This window comes from Saimiri boliviensis, chromosome 1, assembly GCF_048565385.1.
Source record: "Saimiri boliviensis isolate mSaiBol1 chromosome 1, mSaiBol1.pri, whole genome shotgun sequence".
NCBI classification, from domain to species: domain Eukaryota; kingdom Metazoa; phylum Chordata; class Mammalia; order Primates; family Cebidae; genus Saimiri; species Saimiri boliviensis.
The window spans coordinates 266,698,305-266,717,676 of record NC_133449.1 but is presented as its reverse complement, the minus strand read 5'-3'; the positions used below and the strand labels follow the sequence as shown (position 1 = coordinate 266,717,676).

The 19,372-nt window shown below is 37.5% G+C and overlaps 1 protein-coding gene and 1 pseudogene across 1 annotated transcript in view; both read left to right on the top strand.

The window, feature by feature from the left end:
- LOC101044492 (sperm flagellar protein 2) overlaps positions 1–19,372 on the top strand; it is a 205,616-nt gene that overhangs the window by 166,810 nt on the left and 19,434 nt on the right. Inside the window, exons 27-30 of the mRNA XM_003925929.4 lie at positions 1,553–1,700; positions 4,086–4,214; positions 6,454–6,592; positions 9,330–9,559. Coding sequence (XP_003925978.2) covers positions 1,553–1,700; positions 4,086–4,214; positions 6,454–6,592; positions 9,330–9,559 — 646 coding nt within the window. The remainder of the gene's footprint in view (positions 1–1,552; positions 1,701–4,085; positions 4,215–6,453; positions 6,593–9,329; positions 9,560–19,372) is intronic.
- On the top strand, positions 13,851–16,859 carry LOC141580600 (uncharacterized; annotated as a pseudogene).

The window sequence follows — 19,372 nt, the reverse complement described above, 5'->3', positions numbered from 1 at the left end:
TTCTTAAGGCGACACTCATAAACAACCTTCGCCTCCCCAGGGGCAGTTGAACTTACTGCAAAATGTTCAATATTTCTAACTGCAAGTACAATCCCAGTGGCACAGGCCTCAAGACAAGAGTGTACATATATGTAATCTTAATTTACAAATAATAATTGCATCTATTTATGCGTTACAATATGAAGTTTTGATGTCTGTATACGTTGTATTGTGAGATGATTGAATCAAGTTAATTACATATCTATTACCTCACTTGTAATTTTTATGGTTAGAACATTTTAAATTTATTCTTAGTAATTTTGAAATACACAATACATTATTATTAACTATAGTCATTGTACTGGGCAATACATCACCAGCACTTATTTCTTTTATCTAACTGAAACTTAGCACCCCTGGACTGACATCTTCCCTTTCCCTGTCCCACCTACTCACCTACCCCAGCCCCTGGTAACCACTCTTCTACACTCTACTTCCATGCTTTGACTTTTTAAGATTCTACACATAAGTGAGATCATGCAGTTTTTGCCTTTCTGTGCCTGGCTTATTTTACTTAGCATAATGTCGTCCAGGTTCATCTGTGTTGTCACGAGACCAGGCTTTTTCTGCTGCCTGAAGTGCTGAGCCAGCTGCAGAGGAGAGGTGGAGGGATACCTGCAGTTCCTTACCCCGTGGGTAGCAAAGGACAGAGCTTCTCCATTCAGCACTTATAATGAGGAGACAGAACAACTAATCTCAAACCGGAACACTTGTGAAAGGAAATGCATGGTGGAATAGAGAGAAGCTGCAAGTCAGCCCAGCAGAGGAAGCTAAGAACCTTGGGGTTAGCCTGCGAGATGGGTCAACCTCACAAATACTGATTATTTTGTGGATGATATTTAGTGCTAAAGATGAATAGAAGCCCAGGAGTCAAGTGTTGATGACCCAGTTAACACAGGACATGCATTCCCAAAAATTGGCTGTGGCCAGAGGTAATGAAAATATGTGTGTGGAAACACATATATACCCAGGACATAAACAAATACACTTCTGCAGTATTAAAAGGGCATAAATGCAAATAAAAGAAAAAACATGTTAAAAAAAAAAAAAAAAAAAAAAAAAAAACAAACAAAAAAAAACCTCTGTAGGGGATCAGTTATCAAGAAAAGATTAAGAAACACTGATATAGGGAAATACTCCAGATTGGAAGTCAAGAGATGAAAGGAACTGAGAAGTATAGATGTGTGTCTGAGAGTTAAAAGAAAGGAACTTTTGCATAATCATGGAGTTGTGACAGTCTGGAGGTGGCAGTGAGGAAACAAGGATGCTTTGCAGGCAGGGCTTGAGAAAGTGAGCAGCCTCCACACAGATGGTGGTAGGGAAGCCACATCTTGGGATGGGGCCAGGTTTCCGCTTAAGTAAAATTGTGAGGTGTGTTTTGTAAAGTTCGAGTACATGGGCACGACTGTTTACAGTGGATTAAGATTTCAACAGAATTTAGTAATGACTACATCCAAATGGTTACCATATTTTATATGCTACATTAACTGAAATACTGCTCTTATGCAACCAGGTGGCTGCTGAAATTCAACAGAGGCTCATGGAAGAAGAAAAAGAAAACCAGCCAGCAGACCCCAAAGAAAAATCTCCTCAGATGGGTGCAAATAAAAAAGTCAAAAAGGAGCCACCCAAGAAAAAACAGGAAGACAAAAAACCCAAAGGTATTTATGGTTTTAGCACTCAGAGCCCTGGATGCTGAAACCTCTCCTTGGTAGAAAACGAGCATTTAACCAGACACATTATTAGCCTCTAAACCACTAAAATACTGCTCATTAGGTTTAAACTAGAAACCCAGGCTTCTATGATTTGTGGCGTTAGTGGCAAATCATATTGCATAGCAAGCCCACTTAACTTCTTGTTCCAAATAGCCAAATGTACCCGGAGTGAAATCAACCTCAAAGACAGTTTTGAAATTTCAAAGAAATTCCAGGATTGTACTGTGTCATCTGAAAAGTCTGCACGAAAGGGCTAACACTGCGGTGACAAACAGAAGTTTAAAAGCTGTGTTTTTAAAAGCAATGTGCATATTTCAGGAGCAAGTTCTTTTCTCCTGGAGGCCTCCTGTCTAAATCTCTGCCTCAGTAGCATGAGGAAAAACAAAGAATTGAGAAAATTCATCTTAAAGGAGATCTCTAATTAAACTTAGGAATAAATAGCTTTGGCACAAACATTACCCTGCCCCCCTGAGTGGAATCCTGAGAAGCAAATGAGAAGAACTCCACTCATAGATTGTCCATGATATGTTTCTTAGACACCTATGTGAAATGCTCTATATGGATACAAAGAACACAATAGTAAATTAAAAAAACAAAAATCACAATCACGGTTCCTGCCCTAATCCATCTGCAGTCTTGCATGGAGACAGACACATAACCATTGTTCTTTGATAGGGGAGGTACAGGTAGCCTGAGAACGAGGTCTTCTCACTCCATCTGAGGGCATAGAAGATGCTTCCTAGATGGAAAACATTCAAGCAGCCTGGAATGGGAGTTAGAGCACTGAGGATGGAGGAGGGAGTGGATCAGTGGCACTTGAAGAAAAGGGAAGAGTATTACCTTGATAAAGAATGTACCACTTTAACCCATCTCAAGTGGCAGGAATAAGGAAAATGCTTCTGTTGACTAATACAATAACTGTTTGGGTCTGATCCCTTAATTTTACAGATGATAAAACAGAAATCCAGAGAGATTAATCTCTCCTTCATCTGTAACTTATACATACAGCTATTATTGCAACATATGACAATTTCTTTGTTCACATTATGCCTTCTTTACAAGATTTGAACCCCTTGATGTCAGACCCTCAGGAAAGATTCGTTGAACTGAAAATAGAACTATGTAAATGGGCCCTACAACTAGAATCATACTGCCATAGCCCATGGTAAATCCTTTCATAAGTACTGACAAATTTATATTTTCTAATGCTCTTATATAATCACTAAAATTTAATTAAATTTGCCAGGCACAGTGCCTCACTGTAATCCCAACACTTTGGGAGGCCAAGGCAGGATTGCTTGAGCCCAGGAGTTGGAGACCAGCCTAAGCAACAGGACAAAACTCTGTCTTTACAAAAAAAAATTACAGAAGCATAGCTGGGTGTTGTGGCACACGTCTGTAGTCCCAGCTACTAGGGAGACTGACATGGAAGAATCACCTGAGCTTGGGGGGTCGAGGCTGCAGTGAGCCGTGAGCATGCCACTGCACTCCAGCCTGGGCCACAACAAGACCCTCTCAAAAAATAATGATGCTTAAATAGGTTATAAATTCTTGACCATCACCTGCATTTCATTCACTTCTTCTTGAGGTTATTCTCGTCTTTATTATTTTGTTGTTGTTGTTGAAGTCTCACTCTGTCTCCAGGCTGGAGTGCAGTGGGCATGTTCTCGGCCCACTGCAAATTCTGCCTCCCAGGTTCAAGTAATTCTCCTGCCTAAGCCTACCAAGTAGCTGGGAGTACAGGTGCGTACCACCTCACCTAGCTAATTTTTCTATTTTTAGTAAAGACGGGTTTTCACCATGTTGGCCAGGATGGTCTCAATCTCTTGACCTCATAATCTACCCACCTTAGCCTACCAAAGTGCTGGGATGACAGGTGTGAGCCATCACACCTGGCTTCTCTTATCTTTTAATGGTGAAGATCTAGAAACACTTTACTGATAGAAGTTACCCCTTATGGAGCGATAATTCTGCAGGTGTCTAATGGGGTCAGCACTACGTTGGGATTTGCTCATTCTTTTCCCCAAACTCTGGATTTCACTATGTTTAGAGACTGTAACTATCTCTGCGCTTGCTACACAACTCATTTTTTAATTATACTGCACAAATTGGGTGTTTTTATATGAGTCCAGCCCAGGCACCATACAGAGAGTTCTTAAGGAAAAATTCAATATTTCATCACTTATGCTGAGAGGACCAAGGTTTCGTTGGTTCCAAATCACTAGAGCTTTATAGCTTAACAAATTTTGTATGGTGCTCATGCTGTCCAAATGCTATGTGCATACCTTTGTATTTTGTTCATTTACTCAGCGTGTTTCACTGCCCTTTCAGGTAAATCAACACCTACAGCAGAAGCGACTCCTGTGGTAGTAACCACAGAGGAAATTGCTGAAATCGAAATGAAAAATGAGCTGAAGCTCAAGATAAAAGAAGAACACCTTGCTGCCTTGCAATTTGAAGGTAGCGATTGAAATAACTAAAGTGATGCTTTTCAGTAGAAAGGAGACCCGTGGGCAAACAGCCCACAACGGGCTCATCAGTTGCCTCAGACCATGTCTATGAGAACATACAGCAAACAGGTTGAAAGTACAATATTCAGTTGACTGTTTTTGTTTGACCACTTGAGGACTAGATTTGAGTGTTGCATGAGTCAGACGTTTTGGCATCACCTAATCAGTCTTAACTGATGGTAGGATCTCACAAAGAACCAAAAAGAATTTGGGAATGGGTTAGAAAAAGCTACAGCAGTCATCAAAATCTCATAAAACAGAAACCAAAGATAATGTGGAAAGTTGGTATGATTTTACAGGTTTAGGTAGTGGCTACCTGAAGTAAGTGGTTTTATATTACAATAAGAATAATTTAAGTCTCTCATTAGGAAAATAAATTCTTTCTAGAGGCTAACAGGCCCTGAAAGTGATTTATTGGGAACAAAGGCCATAGAGGAGCCAGTCATATAGCTATTATGTTCAGGGGTGTTCTTCTTTATAGGAGCAGTGACTCCGTAAAACGTATTCTCCTTATGGCTCTCCTAATTGTCTTGTAATGGAATTCTAAATGAAATCTGAAAAGACCAGAAAACTGAGCAAACATATCCTAAGGAAAAAAACTGTGGTCAATATACAAGACGACAAAACCACAAAAAATGTGGCATGGGGCGTGCTGAGATACCTTTAACCACTAAGGATGCTTTCTATCCCTTGTTTCTCTCTTTTTCTCTCCCTGTCCTTTCCATCTCACTACCACCCACTTCTATAACTCCAACAATAAAATCTGAAGTCAGTTGAACACAGGGAGACCTGTGGCATCAGGAGAGCCCAGGACAGATGCATCTTCTCTGTGGCTTGTTCTTCATCTGATTTCAATGGTTTTCAGTATACTTCATCTTTCAGTTCATTCTGTACATGATCCTTAGTTGGCAAAATTCATTCATTCCTATAACAAATGTTTATTGACTTTCCACTATGTTCCGAGTCCTGTGATAGTTGCTGGAGACACACACTTATATGTACAACCATAAACAAAAAATAAAACTCCATCTCAAGGAAGAGAAATGCAATCACTGTTGCCTATTGACATGTTGACAGCTGGGCCTGTAGTCACAGCTACTGAAAAGATTGAAGTGAAGGATCAATTGTGTTTGACTCCAGCCTGGGCAACATAGTAAGATCCTGTCTCTAAAAAAAAAAAGAAGAATGTGATATTAGTGGTAGGCATATGAGGCAAAGGGGACCTGAGGGGAGTTCCTGACTTACCACAGGAACTAATTATTGAGCTGAATTGGAAAACTATGGAGAAGTTTTTCCAGAGGACAAACTAGAGTGAGAATGAAGAGAAGTGTTATGGGCCATGGCAGAGAGAGGGGTAAGGGGCATATCAGCTTGTAAGTAGCTTAGGAACATGAAGCATGTTCTGGGAAGAAGTAGCCTGGGAGATGGGGAGGCCAGACCATGGAGGGTTATCTAGGCCCTGCCAAGAATGGTCAATTCTTCCCTGGTGGCAACTGGGAGCTAGTAAAAAATTACGAGCAGAAAAGTGATTATGATCACATCTGCAGGTAAGACAAATTACTCTGGATAATGTGGAGGTGAATTTGGATTTAAGGTGGGGAAAGAAGGTTTAAAAAAGTAGGATTGTGGCTGTTGTAGCAGTTTAGGTGAGAGGTAATCAGCACCCAAACTAGACAGTGATGATGGAAAAAGCCAAGAAGAGAAATTGGAAAAATGTTTGAGTTAAAATCTACCAAACAATTATGTGCCAGGATCAGTAATAGGCCTGGGGGTACATGGGGTTTGCCCTACTTTTAGTGATGCTGAGAAGTACAATGGCATTGCCACCCCCGGGTTCTGAAGTAGGGAGGCAAGCGAGAGACTTTGTCCCCCCAGTCTCTTTTCAAAATTCAGAAATTATCTACATGTGTTTTCCCATTTCATTTACCAAATGAAATGTACATTTACTTTATCCATCGCTATAAAGTACAATGGATAAAAAGCTCAATTATAGTTTTGGTACAGATAATTTCTCAAATGACTCTACAACATTACATTTTGCTTCTCAGTGAGATGGAGATTACTGGTATATTAAATGCATACCTAAAACTTCCCAAATTGAAGCATGAGTGGTTTCAAAGTGAATCTGTTCATTAATAAATGCTTGGACTACAATATGTGAAAACATTCTTATTTTTCTTTGCAAATAGAAACAGCCACGCAATTTCGACTTGAACTGATAAAGACAAAAGCATTGGCTTTTCTTGAAGATTTAGTTACAAAGGTGGTTGATGTATATAAACTCATGGAAAAATGGCTTGGTGAAAAGTATTTGAATGAAATGGCCAGGTAAAATACTCTATGGCTTTTTGAAAATATGCTTTGTTAATTCTAAGTATCAAAACTGATGAGGATTTTTAAGGTGTTTACAAATTTAAATTACAGTTATAAATACAAATTTTGACCTTGTAAGAAATCATGTGTATAAACACATAACATGAGATTTGCTGTCATGTTCGTATTAACTCTTTTCTAACAGTAAATCATGCATCAAAGGGTTCTATTGCCATATTCAACTTTGCACAATATTTATGAGTTTAGCTGTCATATTGATCAATGAGAACCTTATTTTACAAGGTAAGATTATAGGTCATTTAAAAATAGTTTTCAGAACTAAAATAATGCTTCATCCTTTTCTAATGGTAGATTTATTATTAGTCAGGGCCAATTAAGAGGAGATTAAAAAGTCATTCACTGGAATGTTTTACCAGATAGGCTGATATTCTTATAAGACCAACCCCAAGTTCTACTTTTTTGTTGAGTTCCAAAGACCTCCCAGATTTTCATTGCTACTGAGGGGCAACGAGCCTCATCCTGTTAGTTCTTCCCTAAAAGGTACAAAGAGGCAGCTCAGTGGAGTGAGTCATGATTGTCCACAGACTAGGAGCCCCATCTTGTCCACAAATTAGTAACATGCTTGATAGCTCTGGGCGCCACTGGCTTCATCTATACAAGGAAACACTCCAGCCAGGCTATTTCAGAAGTGTATATTAGACATAGATTCCAGGAAGTGCTACCATTTACAATATACATTTACTGAAAACTTAGAAGTTGATACACAAACAGTGTTCAAAAGGCAAGTATTCTTAGAAGCAACAATTGTCGTGTAAAAAGCAGTTGTTATGGTTTGTTTTTTCTGGTCCTTGTCTCATAAGGAAGTTCTTCTGTAAAGTCTTCAGTCTACTTGTTTAGAACTATTGCTCCATAGTAAAACAAACAAACAAGCAAACATTAAACCGAATTAAAAACACAAACACAAGTGTAAGTAACTAAGCTGACTGCAGTAACACTTAAGATAATTTTGCTACTGGATGGCCAAGTCATTACTCATCAGCATCATACAGCAAAAATATTCAGTTCTGTTCTCTGCCTGCCATTTTCAAATGAAAGCATATCTTCTTCATTTGGGGGATTCATAGCTACCATCCATATGGCCATCCAATGTAAATGCATATTAGTTTTAGCACAGGTACTCATATTTCTCAGATTTATATTGTATATGTCTTTGCTCTCTGAATCTGCAAATGCTGTCATGAACTGTGATGACAAGAAGTTAAAACCTAGAAATGTGATCCAAATAAAGAAACAAACAAACAAACAAATAAATACACAAACAGCTGTCAGATCCCTTTGAGCTTCAAATCCTATTTTTATTTTCCTGACACTTTTTGCCTTCCATTCTTAAGATTACTCTTCGTAACCTTCCACTAGGTGGCGCGCACCTGTTTTGGTATCCTGATTCCGTATAAAGGTATTATTCTAATAGTCATGTTTTACAGTGCTGCATTATGATTGGGTCTCAATCCACATCTGGAGTCCCTCCTCACTCACGTAAACTCAGCAGCTATCCAATGCCCTTCTCCTCTGTCGCCGAGCATGCAGCCACCGTAAAGCATAAACTAATTGGCTAACACGTACTACGTGAACACTCACAAATACAACATTCTGGAGTTGAATTCTAGAGTATCTTTTGAAAGACAGCAACTAATACTATTTTTTGAACTTTCAGTTATATTTTCAGTATATGGTATATTTGGTACTTATGAATTATATAAAATCAGATTAAATATGCATTTTTCTGTGATGTTCACTTTCATTGTAATATATAAACAAGATCCTTTCTACGTTACAGAGATAATACACTTATTCATGTATAAAACTTCTCTCACCTTTAAAATGCTTTTAAAAGATCATTAACTATGTCCCCAGTACATTTTAAATCCTTGCCTTATGCAAGTTCACATTAATAACCATAAGATAGGGAGTGATGTGTTGTAGACTACATTGCAAAGACAAGGACATACAGAGAGCTTAGGTTACTTGCCCCAGGATCTGTGCCTAGGGAGTGTCCTATTATGGGAACTTAGATTCCGGTACTCTTTCTACCACATGATAGTGGTTCCTAACTGTTGCTGCTTTAACCATATGATATAGCTAGGAATTGTTATTCTTCATGAAGGTAGCAAAGCAATTTCAATGGGTTATATGCAACAGGCTATTCTGACAACTGTATTTTCGATAACATCAAACTTCTTGACAGAAATAGAGAAAGCCACTGTTCTAGAAATACATTCTCAAATTTGGTTCACTTTATAATTTAGCCTGATTCCAAATAAATGTATTATTCTAATAGTCACATTTTACAGAGTATTGTACCATACAACCTTATTCTGGTTCATACGTAGAATGAAATCTAACCCTTGACATAATCTTGCTTACATGGTAAAATATATTCTAATACTAATGAAAACTATATTTAATAGATTCTCTTTAAGTTCAGCTTTGTATGAAATGTGTAACTATTAGCTGTTTAATAAGCATGCGTTTTCTATTTAATCTGCATTTATTTATACCTTGCTTTTTTACAAAACAGATTTGGGGACAAATTGAGATTTATAAGCATGCAGATGGAGTTGTCGAACAGCTGCATAATGTGTTTGCTTTAGTGTATATGTCTTATAAGCAAACTTTACTAATCTAATAGTGTATTTCATGGGGTTAACTCTATCTGTTTTATCACTTTCAGTATAGAAAAATTAACTGATGTAGCTCGCTATCACATTGAAACATCTACAAAAATTCAGAATGAACTTTATTTAAACCAAGAAGAGTTCTTCATTAATGGCAATATAAAAGTTTTCCCAGATCTTCCCCCACCAATACGTCCTCCACCTGTAGAAAAGGAAGAAGATGGCACCCTGACCATTGAACAGCTTGACAGTCTTCGAGATCAGTTCTTAGATATAGCACCTAAAGGTAGGAAAAAGAATGATCATGAAGAGAGCACAAAACAGGTAAAGATTAACCAGGACAGCAATCACTTACCAACAAGTAAAATCAGCTTTATGGGATCATGTGGTCCTAAAACAAGCCCTTGCTTTGTTCTAGTTTATTAAATATTGTTTCATACAACAGAGACCCAAATTAAACAAGCAGGGCCCACTGTGAATAATGTTTGAACAGTGTGATGATCCTTATTCCTGGTAATTCCCCTCTCCTGCCCTCTCTGCCCCTTGCTGACAAGTTTATATATTTGAGTATTATTCCACCCAGAAGCTTACAGAAAGACTTTGTGCATCCTTCTAATTTAGATTTTGTATTGAGATTGAGGTTGTGTTTCTGTTTCCCTCAATAGTCTGTGAGGGGAGATCAGGGAGTTGAAGATTTCCCTTTTATATTGGCCTTTTCCTTCAGTGCTTGTAGACCATAAACAGAATCAAATAAGCTGTTAGAAAATGTTCGCTTAATTGGTCCGTTTGTTCACATGTATATGTAAATGTTTTCTGCACACAACAATTTTAGCTCTTTCACATTTTATCAGCATGAACCCAAAGCATCTGCACAGACTTTTTTTTATACAGGCTTTTCCTACTTCTAGATACTATTCAGTGAGTTCTGCCAACTGGTAGCACAAGCAGTTCAGACAGACACATGGGATTACCATCTCCACTTTATAGGTCTAGATACTAAGCCACAGAGGCGTTTAGCAGATTTTTTGGCCTATAGTCATACATCATTCAGAACTCTGCAAATTCAAAGTTCTTGCCCCTTCTCACAGGACTAAGTTGCCTCTCATAAGCAGATTTATTTTATCTTCCCATATATATCACTTACTGGGAAATTACTACTTTTCCCTATAGCATAGTCAACTGACTTTAACATTACTACAATGTAACTTTAAAAAAAAATTTTAGTATTTCTAGAAATTCACATCATATGCCATTAGTAAAAGGAGCATAAGGGGTTTTCTGCTAAGTATTGGTTAATCCCTTTGAAAACAAAAGTCTTCATTAAAATACCCCTTACTAAACATAACATAAAGTTGAAAAGCAGTATATATTGTAATAGAGTCAACACTTCTTTTCTGGTCAAATTCTGCCACTTGTGATGATTCTAAACCTCTTTTGGTAAAGGTAAGGATTATACATAAATTATCATTTATTGATATGATTGCTACAAATATGCTAGGGAAAAAATGACCTTATACATGGTCTTCCATGCAAAATGCCATGGAACAGTTGATTACACTTGCATTTTTCCTGCCAGTTAGCAAAGATCCATACTTTAGAAGCATCAAAACAGTATGAGTAAAAGAAAGCCAGTGAATCAGCAAACCATTCTTTCCATCAACTATCCTAGGAATCATTCCCATGAGCATACCCCTGGAAGAGTTAGATCTAGTGAATATTTTCTGAATTATAACAATAGCCAATTTGGCATGGTCACTATATGTCAGGCCCTTTGCTAACATTTTCATATGTTAGTTTACTTATTATCCACCTCAGTCTGTGATGGCATGACTAGAGTCAAACCGTTCTCTCTCAAGTTCACCTCTTGTCACATGACTGACATATGATCTTGGACAAGTTATTAAATTTCTCTCTGAAATTACCACATATGTAAAATGAGAATAACAATGCTATTTATTTCATGTATTGAAATAAGGTTATGAGGATTAAAGTAATTAATATATGTGAAGTGCTTAGAAAGAGTATCACACATAGAATGTGCAATTTAAGTGTAATCATATAAGCCATTGTGACTTGATTATAGTAATGTCATATTAGTATATAATATATAATATCATACAATATTGATACAAAGTATTCTATTATTCAAAATGTTAGCTTGGTGTCTTAAAGGTGCAAGTACCCTAGTAGGCACCTGCAATATTACCCCAGAGTGCTTCCCCAAAAATTGTACACCACCTGGTAGAATTAAATCATAAATTAATGTGGCTTCCTAGGAACTACATGCATCACAAACAAAAACACTCATTTTGTGTACTCTAGTTAAGTTCTGGGTGGGTACATCTTGTCTCCAAACATTAAGTGCCAAGTACATCAGGAAGACAGCCTTTTTCTGATGGAAGCAATTTGGATTCTATTGAAACTAGAACACTTTAGCAGGGTTCCTCTGTCTCCACTTAAACCAAAGGACTCTTTTTCCTTGTAAGCCCATCAGTACTCTATGCAATGCTGCAGAGATTTGGTTCATATCTATTTTTGCTTCTGCCGAGAAGCTACCTGAAGAGAACATGGTCCAGCAAATTCTACACCCTCTCTTTTTTTTCAAAAGGGACAACATTTAGTTGTTCAAGGCCTGCAACATTGCTCTAAAAAACTGACAAGGACCCCTTCTTTGAACCCCTCTTAAAGATCTTTAGATTTAATGACTGGTACCAGAGACAGAGGGTACACATTCAGAACTCTGGGCTGTAGTGATTAAGCTAGATCATTCAGCAGCATGGTTTTTACAGGAGTTCAAAGGCAGAAGTAGCTATTGCTCCCTATGTGAGTCAGCATGAGGGTTAGCCCAGAGGCTTTTGAAACTGAACTTTCCAGGAAGAGAAGCAAAGGTGGGGTATTCCAGGCAAAGGGGAAACTGGAGCAGCTGTGAAGCTTTTGAGATTGCATGATATATTGAGGAAACTGTGAACAGACAAGAGGCAGGAGATGGGACCACAGAGAGCTTGTGGCTAGGTTGTGAAGTCTCAGGTGGCTTGCAGAGAACATGTAGGAGAGGAATTTTTAAAGGCGTTTAGAGCCAAGTGTTGGGGAGAATGGACTGGAGCAGGGAAGAGACTATGCCTGAGAGAGTGGCAGCACTGCGAGTCTCTCTCCAAAGCCTCAAAAACCCAGAGGCAGGAATAAGGGCACCTGAGTGGTTGGTTGCCTGAAAGGAGTAACTAGAAAGTTCTGTGGATTTTTCCAGGCTTAGTGTCTCTGAGAAAATTATAAAAATACAATATTATATATTTGCAGTTAAGTATTTTTGATCTGAAAATTTTCAAAGTTACTCAAATCAATAAATACAGAAAGATTTCTTGGAGAAGGGAATGATATAGAAGACTAGGTGTTATTAACGGAATTATCATAGCAGGTGGCAAAATATAGGGATTACAGCAAAGAGGAGTATGTCCCCCACCTGCCTTTGCTTTATTCAGCGGGCAAACTCTTTCCACTAGATTAGATTCAGATCACAGAAATGCAGTAGTGAATCTAGATGGCTTTGAACCTGTTAAAACTGTTTATGCATGGACAGAGTTTCAAATGTGTCTTTAGAATGAAACACACAGGCATTCTCCCAAAGCCAGAGAACTTCCATAGACAAATGAAAGTATATACTCAGAATTCAAGATAACATCTTCTGGAAAATCAGTCCATAGAACTAAAACTCTGTTTTGAAATTAGCAAAATCAGTATTGAAAATTAATTTTTTTTAATTTAAATTTAAATTTTTATAACAAGGTCTCACTCTGTAGCTCGGGGTAGAGTACAGTGGCACAATCATGGCTCACTGCAGCCTCAACACAACACCCGCCCCCCCACAACCTCAGCCTCCCAAGTGGCTGAGACTACAGGTGCTTGCCACCTTGCCTGGCTAATGTTTTTTCTTCTTTATTTTCCTCCTCCTCCTCCTCCTTATTCTTCTCCTTCTTTTTATTCTTATTAATCTCCTTCTTCTTCTTCTTCTTCTTCTCCTACTTCTCTTCTTTCTCCTCCTCTTTCCACTCCACCTCCTCCTTCTCCCCTCCTTCTCCTCCTCCTCCTCCTCCTTCTTCTTCTTCATCTTCTTCTGATTCTTTTTCTTCTTCATCTTCAAATAGAAATGAGATTTCACTGTGTTGCTTATGCTGATCTTGAACTCCTGGGCTCTAGTGGTCCTCCCACCTCACCCTCCCGAAGTGCTGAGAGTACAGCCATGAGCTACCATGCTCAACCAAAACCCTTTCTTTAACAAAAAGGGACTTTATATTTTCATCCCTTTATTCATTTATTCATCAGCATTTATATGTGTATAGCAGACCCCAGGCCTAGTGCAACAGCCCTAACACAGAAGACTGGCAAGTAGCTCAGTGCTTGAATAAGAAAACAAAGGCAGTAGCTGTCAACTACAAGGACACTAATTTTAGGTGAAATATTATATTTAGAATTTACAAAAATAGGGGTCTATTTTAACAAGAGCCACACAAAAGACTGATTAAAAAGCAAAGGAGAAGTTAGACCCAAATAAGGTATGAGAGGCAGAGGCAGATCAAGGTTTTCAATTAAAAGAAGTTGAGATATGAAATCATGAAAATCAATTAGGAAAGGAGATTAATTTTCTTAAACCTCTACCAAGTGCTTAGGAGTCAGCCAAACATTATGAAGCACATTATTTAGTTCTAGTCAGAGGGGTCAAATGTCAAAACCATAAAGCACTGACAAAAAGAGTGTATGTTAACATGAAATATTTTAATAAACACATACTCAACTTTTATTTGTAATAAAATAGGACAATATAATCCAATGATGAGTAGCATTAAAGAAAGTGTAGAAGGGACATATACACGTGATGTAGGCTCTCTACCTTCAAGGATAAACTGGTATTTGAGGACTTTGTTTTGTGTAGTTTTTAGTTTTTTATCCTTCTGTTCACATAAATTTATGTCCTCTTGTCTGACAAATAATCAAATATGTGTCAAAAATTAGACCTTCAGGGGAAAGAAAAAGATGAGGCATGAGGCACAGCTCCTTTACAAAACCACGTGGCAAGGATTGCAAAGCTCTGCACCCTTTCTGTAAGTCAGCAAGGAAGGGCAGACTTGCCCCGGAAGGTAGGTCTTAGGCAGGAACGAAGGGATGTCCAAGGCAGGTCTTGCAGACACACCACCATGCATGCTCTATTATACCTTTTTTCTCAACAAGGAAAGAAAATTTTAGCTAAAAGCCATGTCCCTCTTACGCATGAATCAATGGATTCAAAAGTGAAGAAAAGCATAGCACTCCTGTCCTCATACAAGACACGTGTAAGAGTGAAGTATACAGACGGGCTGTGACGTGTCCGCCTATTGATGAATCTCAGCTCCACCACTTACTGATAAGCACTGCAACATTGCACAGTTTAATTAATCTCCATGTGCCCCAGTTTTCTTATCCATAAAATGGTGATAATAACAGTCAGTGCATTTTCTGAACTATATAACAGGGGTAATGGATTGTGAGGATTCAGTGATATAAACCAGTTAAAGCACTCACCAGAATGTCTGCTAGGTAATAAGCACTCAATAAAATTTTTCCAAAAACAGTGAGCAAATGGTGGGGGTCAGAGATTAAGCAAAATTGTGATTACTTAAAATAACAACCTGGAGTTATTTTAAAGGCAGGAATCCCTCGGTTGATGTGAATAGAGTCACCGAAAAGCAGAAAAGGCCACAGAAGCTTTACCATTACCTTCCAAAGAGAAACAATCAATTTTTGAAAATTTGGCTTAAAAAATACCCTTGGCTAATATATGATGAGTTATTAAATCTTACGTTCTGCACCCTGTGTCGTAAGCATCGAGTGAAGTCAGGGGGAAGTCAAGCAAATTTTTTTTTACAGTACTGACAACTTTAGGGCTGAGTTTCTCAGTGCACATCATCTCAGTGAGGCTCATGCCAAGCCTTCATTAATGGAAGCAATGAGTAGTTCTCCAGTGAACAGAGTAACAACCAAACTGATGATGAAGACCATGAGCAAAGGAACCCTTGGAAGAGTAGAGAACTTGTTCAGATCATGCCATGCTATTGCCAAGACCAGGTGTCCCCTCAAAGATTTTATTTGGATGTGCAAGTTGGATGATATGAAAGGTGTTGATATTGGCCCAGTATTCAGAACTAAAATACCAGTAAGAATGTTTACACACTTTATTGCTGAAGTAGAACAAAAAAAATCTAAGAGAGAAGCTAGAAAAAAGTAAATTTTTCTCTGTCATCAGTGATGGAATCATAGACAGTTTAATTAAAGAAGCCAAACTTGTCTATGTGCAGTTTGCACATGCGGGAAAAGTGCACTGTCAAATTGTTGGGGTACAGTCAGTAGAAAGAAACGATCCTCTGGCAATAAACAATGCCATTGAGAAAACTCTCAAGAGAAATCTTCAACTTAGGCTGTCAAGCCAAGACTGGGCAAAGAAGCTGGTTGCTTTTCAAAGTGATGGTACCCATGGCATAGAGGGAAAGAACAACAAGATGGCCCTGCTATTAAGAGAAATACAACTATGTATATGGACTATATATTGTTTTGTCATCACCTTGAACTATCTCACAAAGCGGTGTTCCAGAGCATTCCTCTGTACAATGATGTCAAAGACCTCCTTCACAGCATTTATCACTTTTATCACAATTCTCCTCTTCGTAAGAGTGCTCTGAGGACTGCTTTCAATGGCCTTCACCTTTCACCTGTGATGCCTTCTCAAATAGGAGGCAGGAGGTGGCTTCATGGATTACAGGCAGCCCTCCAGAACTTTCTCAAGGGATATCCTGCAATTGTTCAGCAACTCCACTCAGTAAGTAATTTTGAAATACCATATTGTTTTACTTTTTCAATATCACAGAACATACTTCTCTTGAGCTCCCCGGAATCATTATTTTGGGAAAGATAACCACCATGTTATTCCCAACCCATGTTACAGGCCGGCAAAAGCAAAAGTGACGCCAATCAAAAGAAATACAAAGAACTTCTAGAGTCTTCTCTCCAAGCTGACATTGTTAAATTTGCCCACTTCTTGTTGGATGTCATTAATGTCCTTAGCATTCTGTCCTGTGTCAGTAAGAACAGAAACTCCTCAATTGCTGACATATTTGCCACATAAGTGTCAATGCTGGAAATGCTCCGAATTTATCAAACAAGGTAAGAGGTTGGGATGATCAGAGATCTGTCAAACCAGACAGTTTGACTTACAAAATTATCTGCCAGATTTTTAAATTTTAATTTGTTAGTTGTTACTTGGGTGATTTTTTTTTTTTCTCCCCAGACTAGGGCCAAAAGAACGCATAGTGGATTCAGTCACACACTTTCATGGAAACTGCCTCAGAGGGAAAGAAAATGTTTCTGCTGTGAGAAATACTGTTTTAACACATCTTATCAAGAGGCTTCAAGGCTGTTTCAGAGACGCCAGCCAAAATGTAGTGAGGGCTACCGTGATTGGAAGTTTTAAATTGTGGCCCACAAAGATAAATCAAGATAATCTACATGCACTGACTTTGAACCTATTCTCTGATGGTCTGTATGAGTTTCTTATATATATATGACTCTTTCTGGTATCTTGATTATAGAATTTGGAGAAAAAGAGATATCCATCCTGACTGCACATTATGACTTGGTATCAGAAGCTGCCAATGTGAAACTTAGTGAAGTGGATACTGAATGGAGCATGTTGAAGTTACATATCTATGCCAGGTAAGCAAGAAAGCAAGCCGAGGAGAGTGGCTGATGTTTATAAATGTTTGGGTAAAAATTGAGAGTCTCAAACTTTAACATTTCTTATCCTCCCTCCTAGATTTCAAAACATTCGACAACTGACCTGGGATTTTGTGAATTCCATTTACTTACACAAGTATCCAAATATCCTGACACTAGTCGACTTACTGCTGACCCTTCCTGCAAGTTCAGCTGAAGCAGAATGTGGCTTTAGTCAGATGAAATGGACCAAGTCACGCATGCATCCAAAAATCAAGGCTTAATATCTGACAGATGTCCTAATCATTCAGTTGAATTCTCCAGACATTAATATTTCTGACCCTAGGAAAGCTATCCATTTATGGAATACAAGAACACCATCTTCAACTGGTGACACAAGCTTTAATTCAGATTGCTCATCAAACTCAGAAAGCCATTATGAAAGTGATTAACAATATGCAAATGTTTACATTGTAGCTGCATAACAATGTAACTTTTTCCCATATTAAAAAACATAAAATAAATGGTGTCCAGAAACCTGAAATTTAAAAGTAAAACAATAACTTGTCTTCACATCAAACAAAAGGCATTTGATTTCTTCCAAACATACAGAGTAAAAGGCTCAAGATTGTTTCGTCTATAACTTTCTAACTTCACTTATGTATTAATGTGTTCTTTGACACTCTTTTGGTGGAACTGTATGCTTCTACACAATGGTGTTATTTTGATGTCATTTTTTTGAGAGTTATCACTAAGGGTGACCAGACTATGATTATGGCCTGATTTCCTTTAGGCATGGCATTGCAATTCATAATTTTTCCTCGATAATTCTGAGTGATAGCTGCATTAGGTAATTAACTTACAGCCAAATTAAAAGAGAGCTTCTCTTTTCATCTGTGAACAAAATTTGTAAATTTATGTAATTATGTTATTGCAATCATATCACTGCATGCCTTGGCCATTTAAGTAACAAAGGCAAATATTAAAAGAGTTTTCACATTTCATGCTAAATCCTCAGGTAAACAATTCTTATGTAAACTGAAAGTACTGTAATCTATAACACTGTTTTGCACTATATCCATTAGAGGTAGCAGAAATGCATTGCAGCTTACAAGATTTTTAAAATTCTTTGAGCCTCTTCATGGTTTCAATAGATTTTGTTTATGGCTGTAGCTTGAAGAGCATGACTGAGTTATGTCTGACTTACCTAAAAACCAACGTAGGATTTTATAAACCCCAGTTCACTGAAAATTCTGCTGTCTGGGAAAATGCTCTCATGTCTATAAAACTGGATACTCAAGTTTGATGAAAAAGGATACAGAATTTATTTCTGAACAGCCAATTATATCAAAGAAGAAATGTTTTGATCTTGCTACCCAGAAAATTACATTCCAAATCTCAAAACTGTGTATTTGGTTTGAAGCACTGAGATTTTAGAAGAATTATTGCATTTCCCTGGAGGTTAGAGGAAATGATAAAGTTCACGTGGACTTTTAGAAATGCTAAAAACTTAGTTGTAGAAAGAAAACCTTGGCATAGTGTGTCTATCTTTCAGTCTTTTTATTTCTGAAACAAAGAATAGCGATGTACTCTGGACCTGAAAGATACCTGGATACACATTAGGAGTCTCTCCTTGTTCTAGAAGGTACCTCTTATGTGTTGGTTAGCCAGACATTTTTTCAAAAGTAGATTCATTTATATTGTTTTCTTATTTTTTTTCTTAATGCATGTGCATGCAATTTGAAATGAAAAACAAAGCAGACATCTCTTTTAAGTAGAGTTAAGTAAGTTCGTACATAAGAGCAAAGAATTTAAAAGGTTAGTGATCTTTCATGAAATACTTAGGAATACTGAGCCAATTAGGTGACTAAATTAGCACTTTCAAAATCCAGTAATTTAACAATTCAAATCTCTCTACATTTACAAAAGCAAATTTAGTCTGATCCAAAGGTCAAGATGCAGATAAATGTATTACCTTGCTTGTAGTGATGATCTGCATGCATTTGGAACACTTTTATTTAATATTTGCCAAAATAGTTTACTCTTATGCCCTATTGCATATTGGAAACGTTAAAATCATATTTTTTAAATAAATTCAGCCTATTCTGAGTGAAACACAAAGAAGACTCAACTAAAAAGTTTACAGTTTGATAATTTTACCCAATCTGGAATTAATTATTACTAAGCCAAAAAAAGCAATTTTGACTTAGTTGAGAAACAATAATGAAAGAGCATCAGGAAATTATTATTTTCATATTTCGAAAATGTCTTCTGTTTCTTTAAGCTTACAGTTTTATATAATATGAATAAAATGATTTTTCAAATACTTATTACTTTTATTTTAGCGAAAGAAAAAAATCACCTA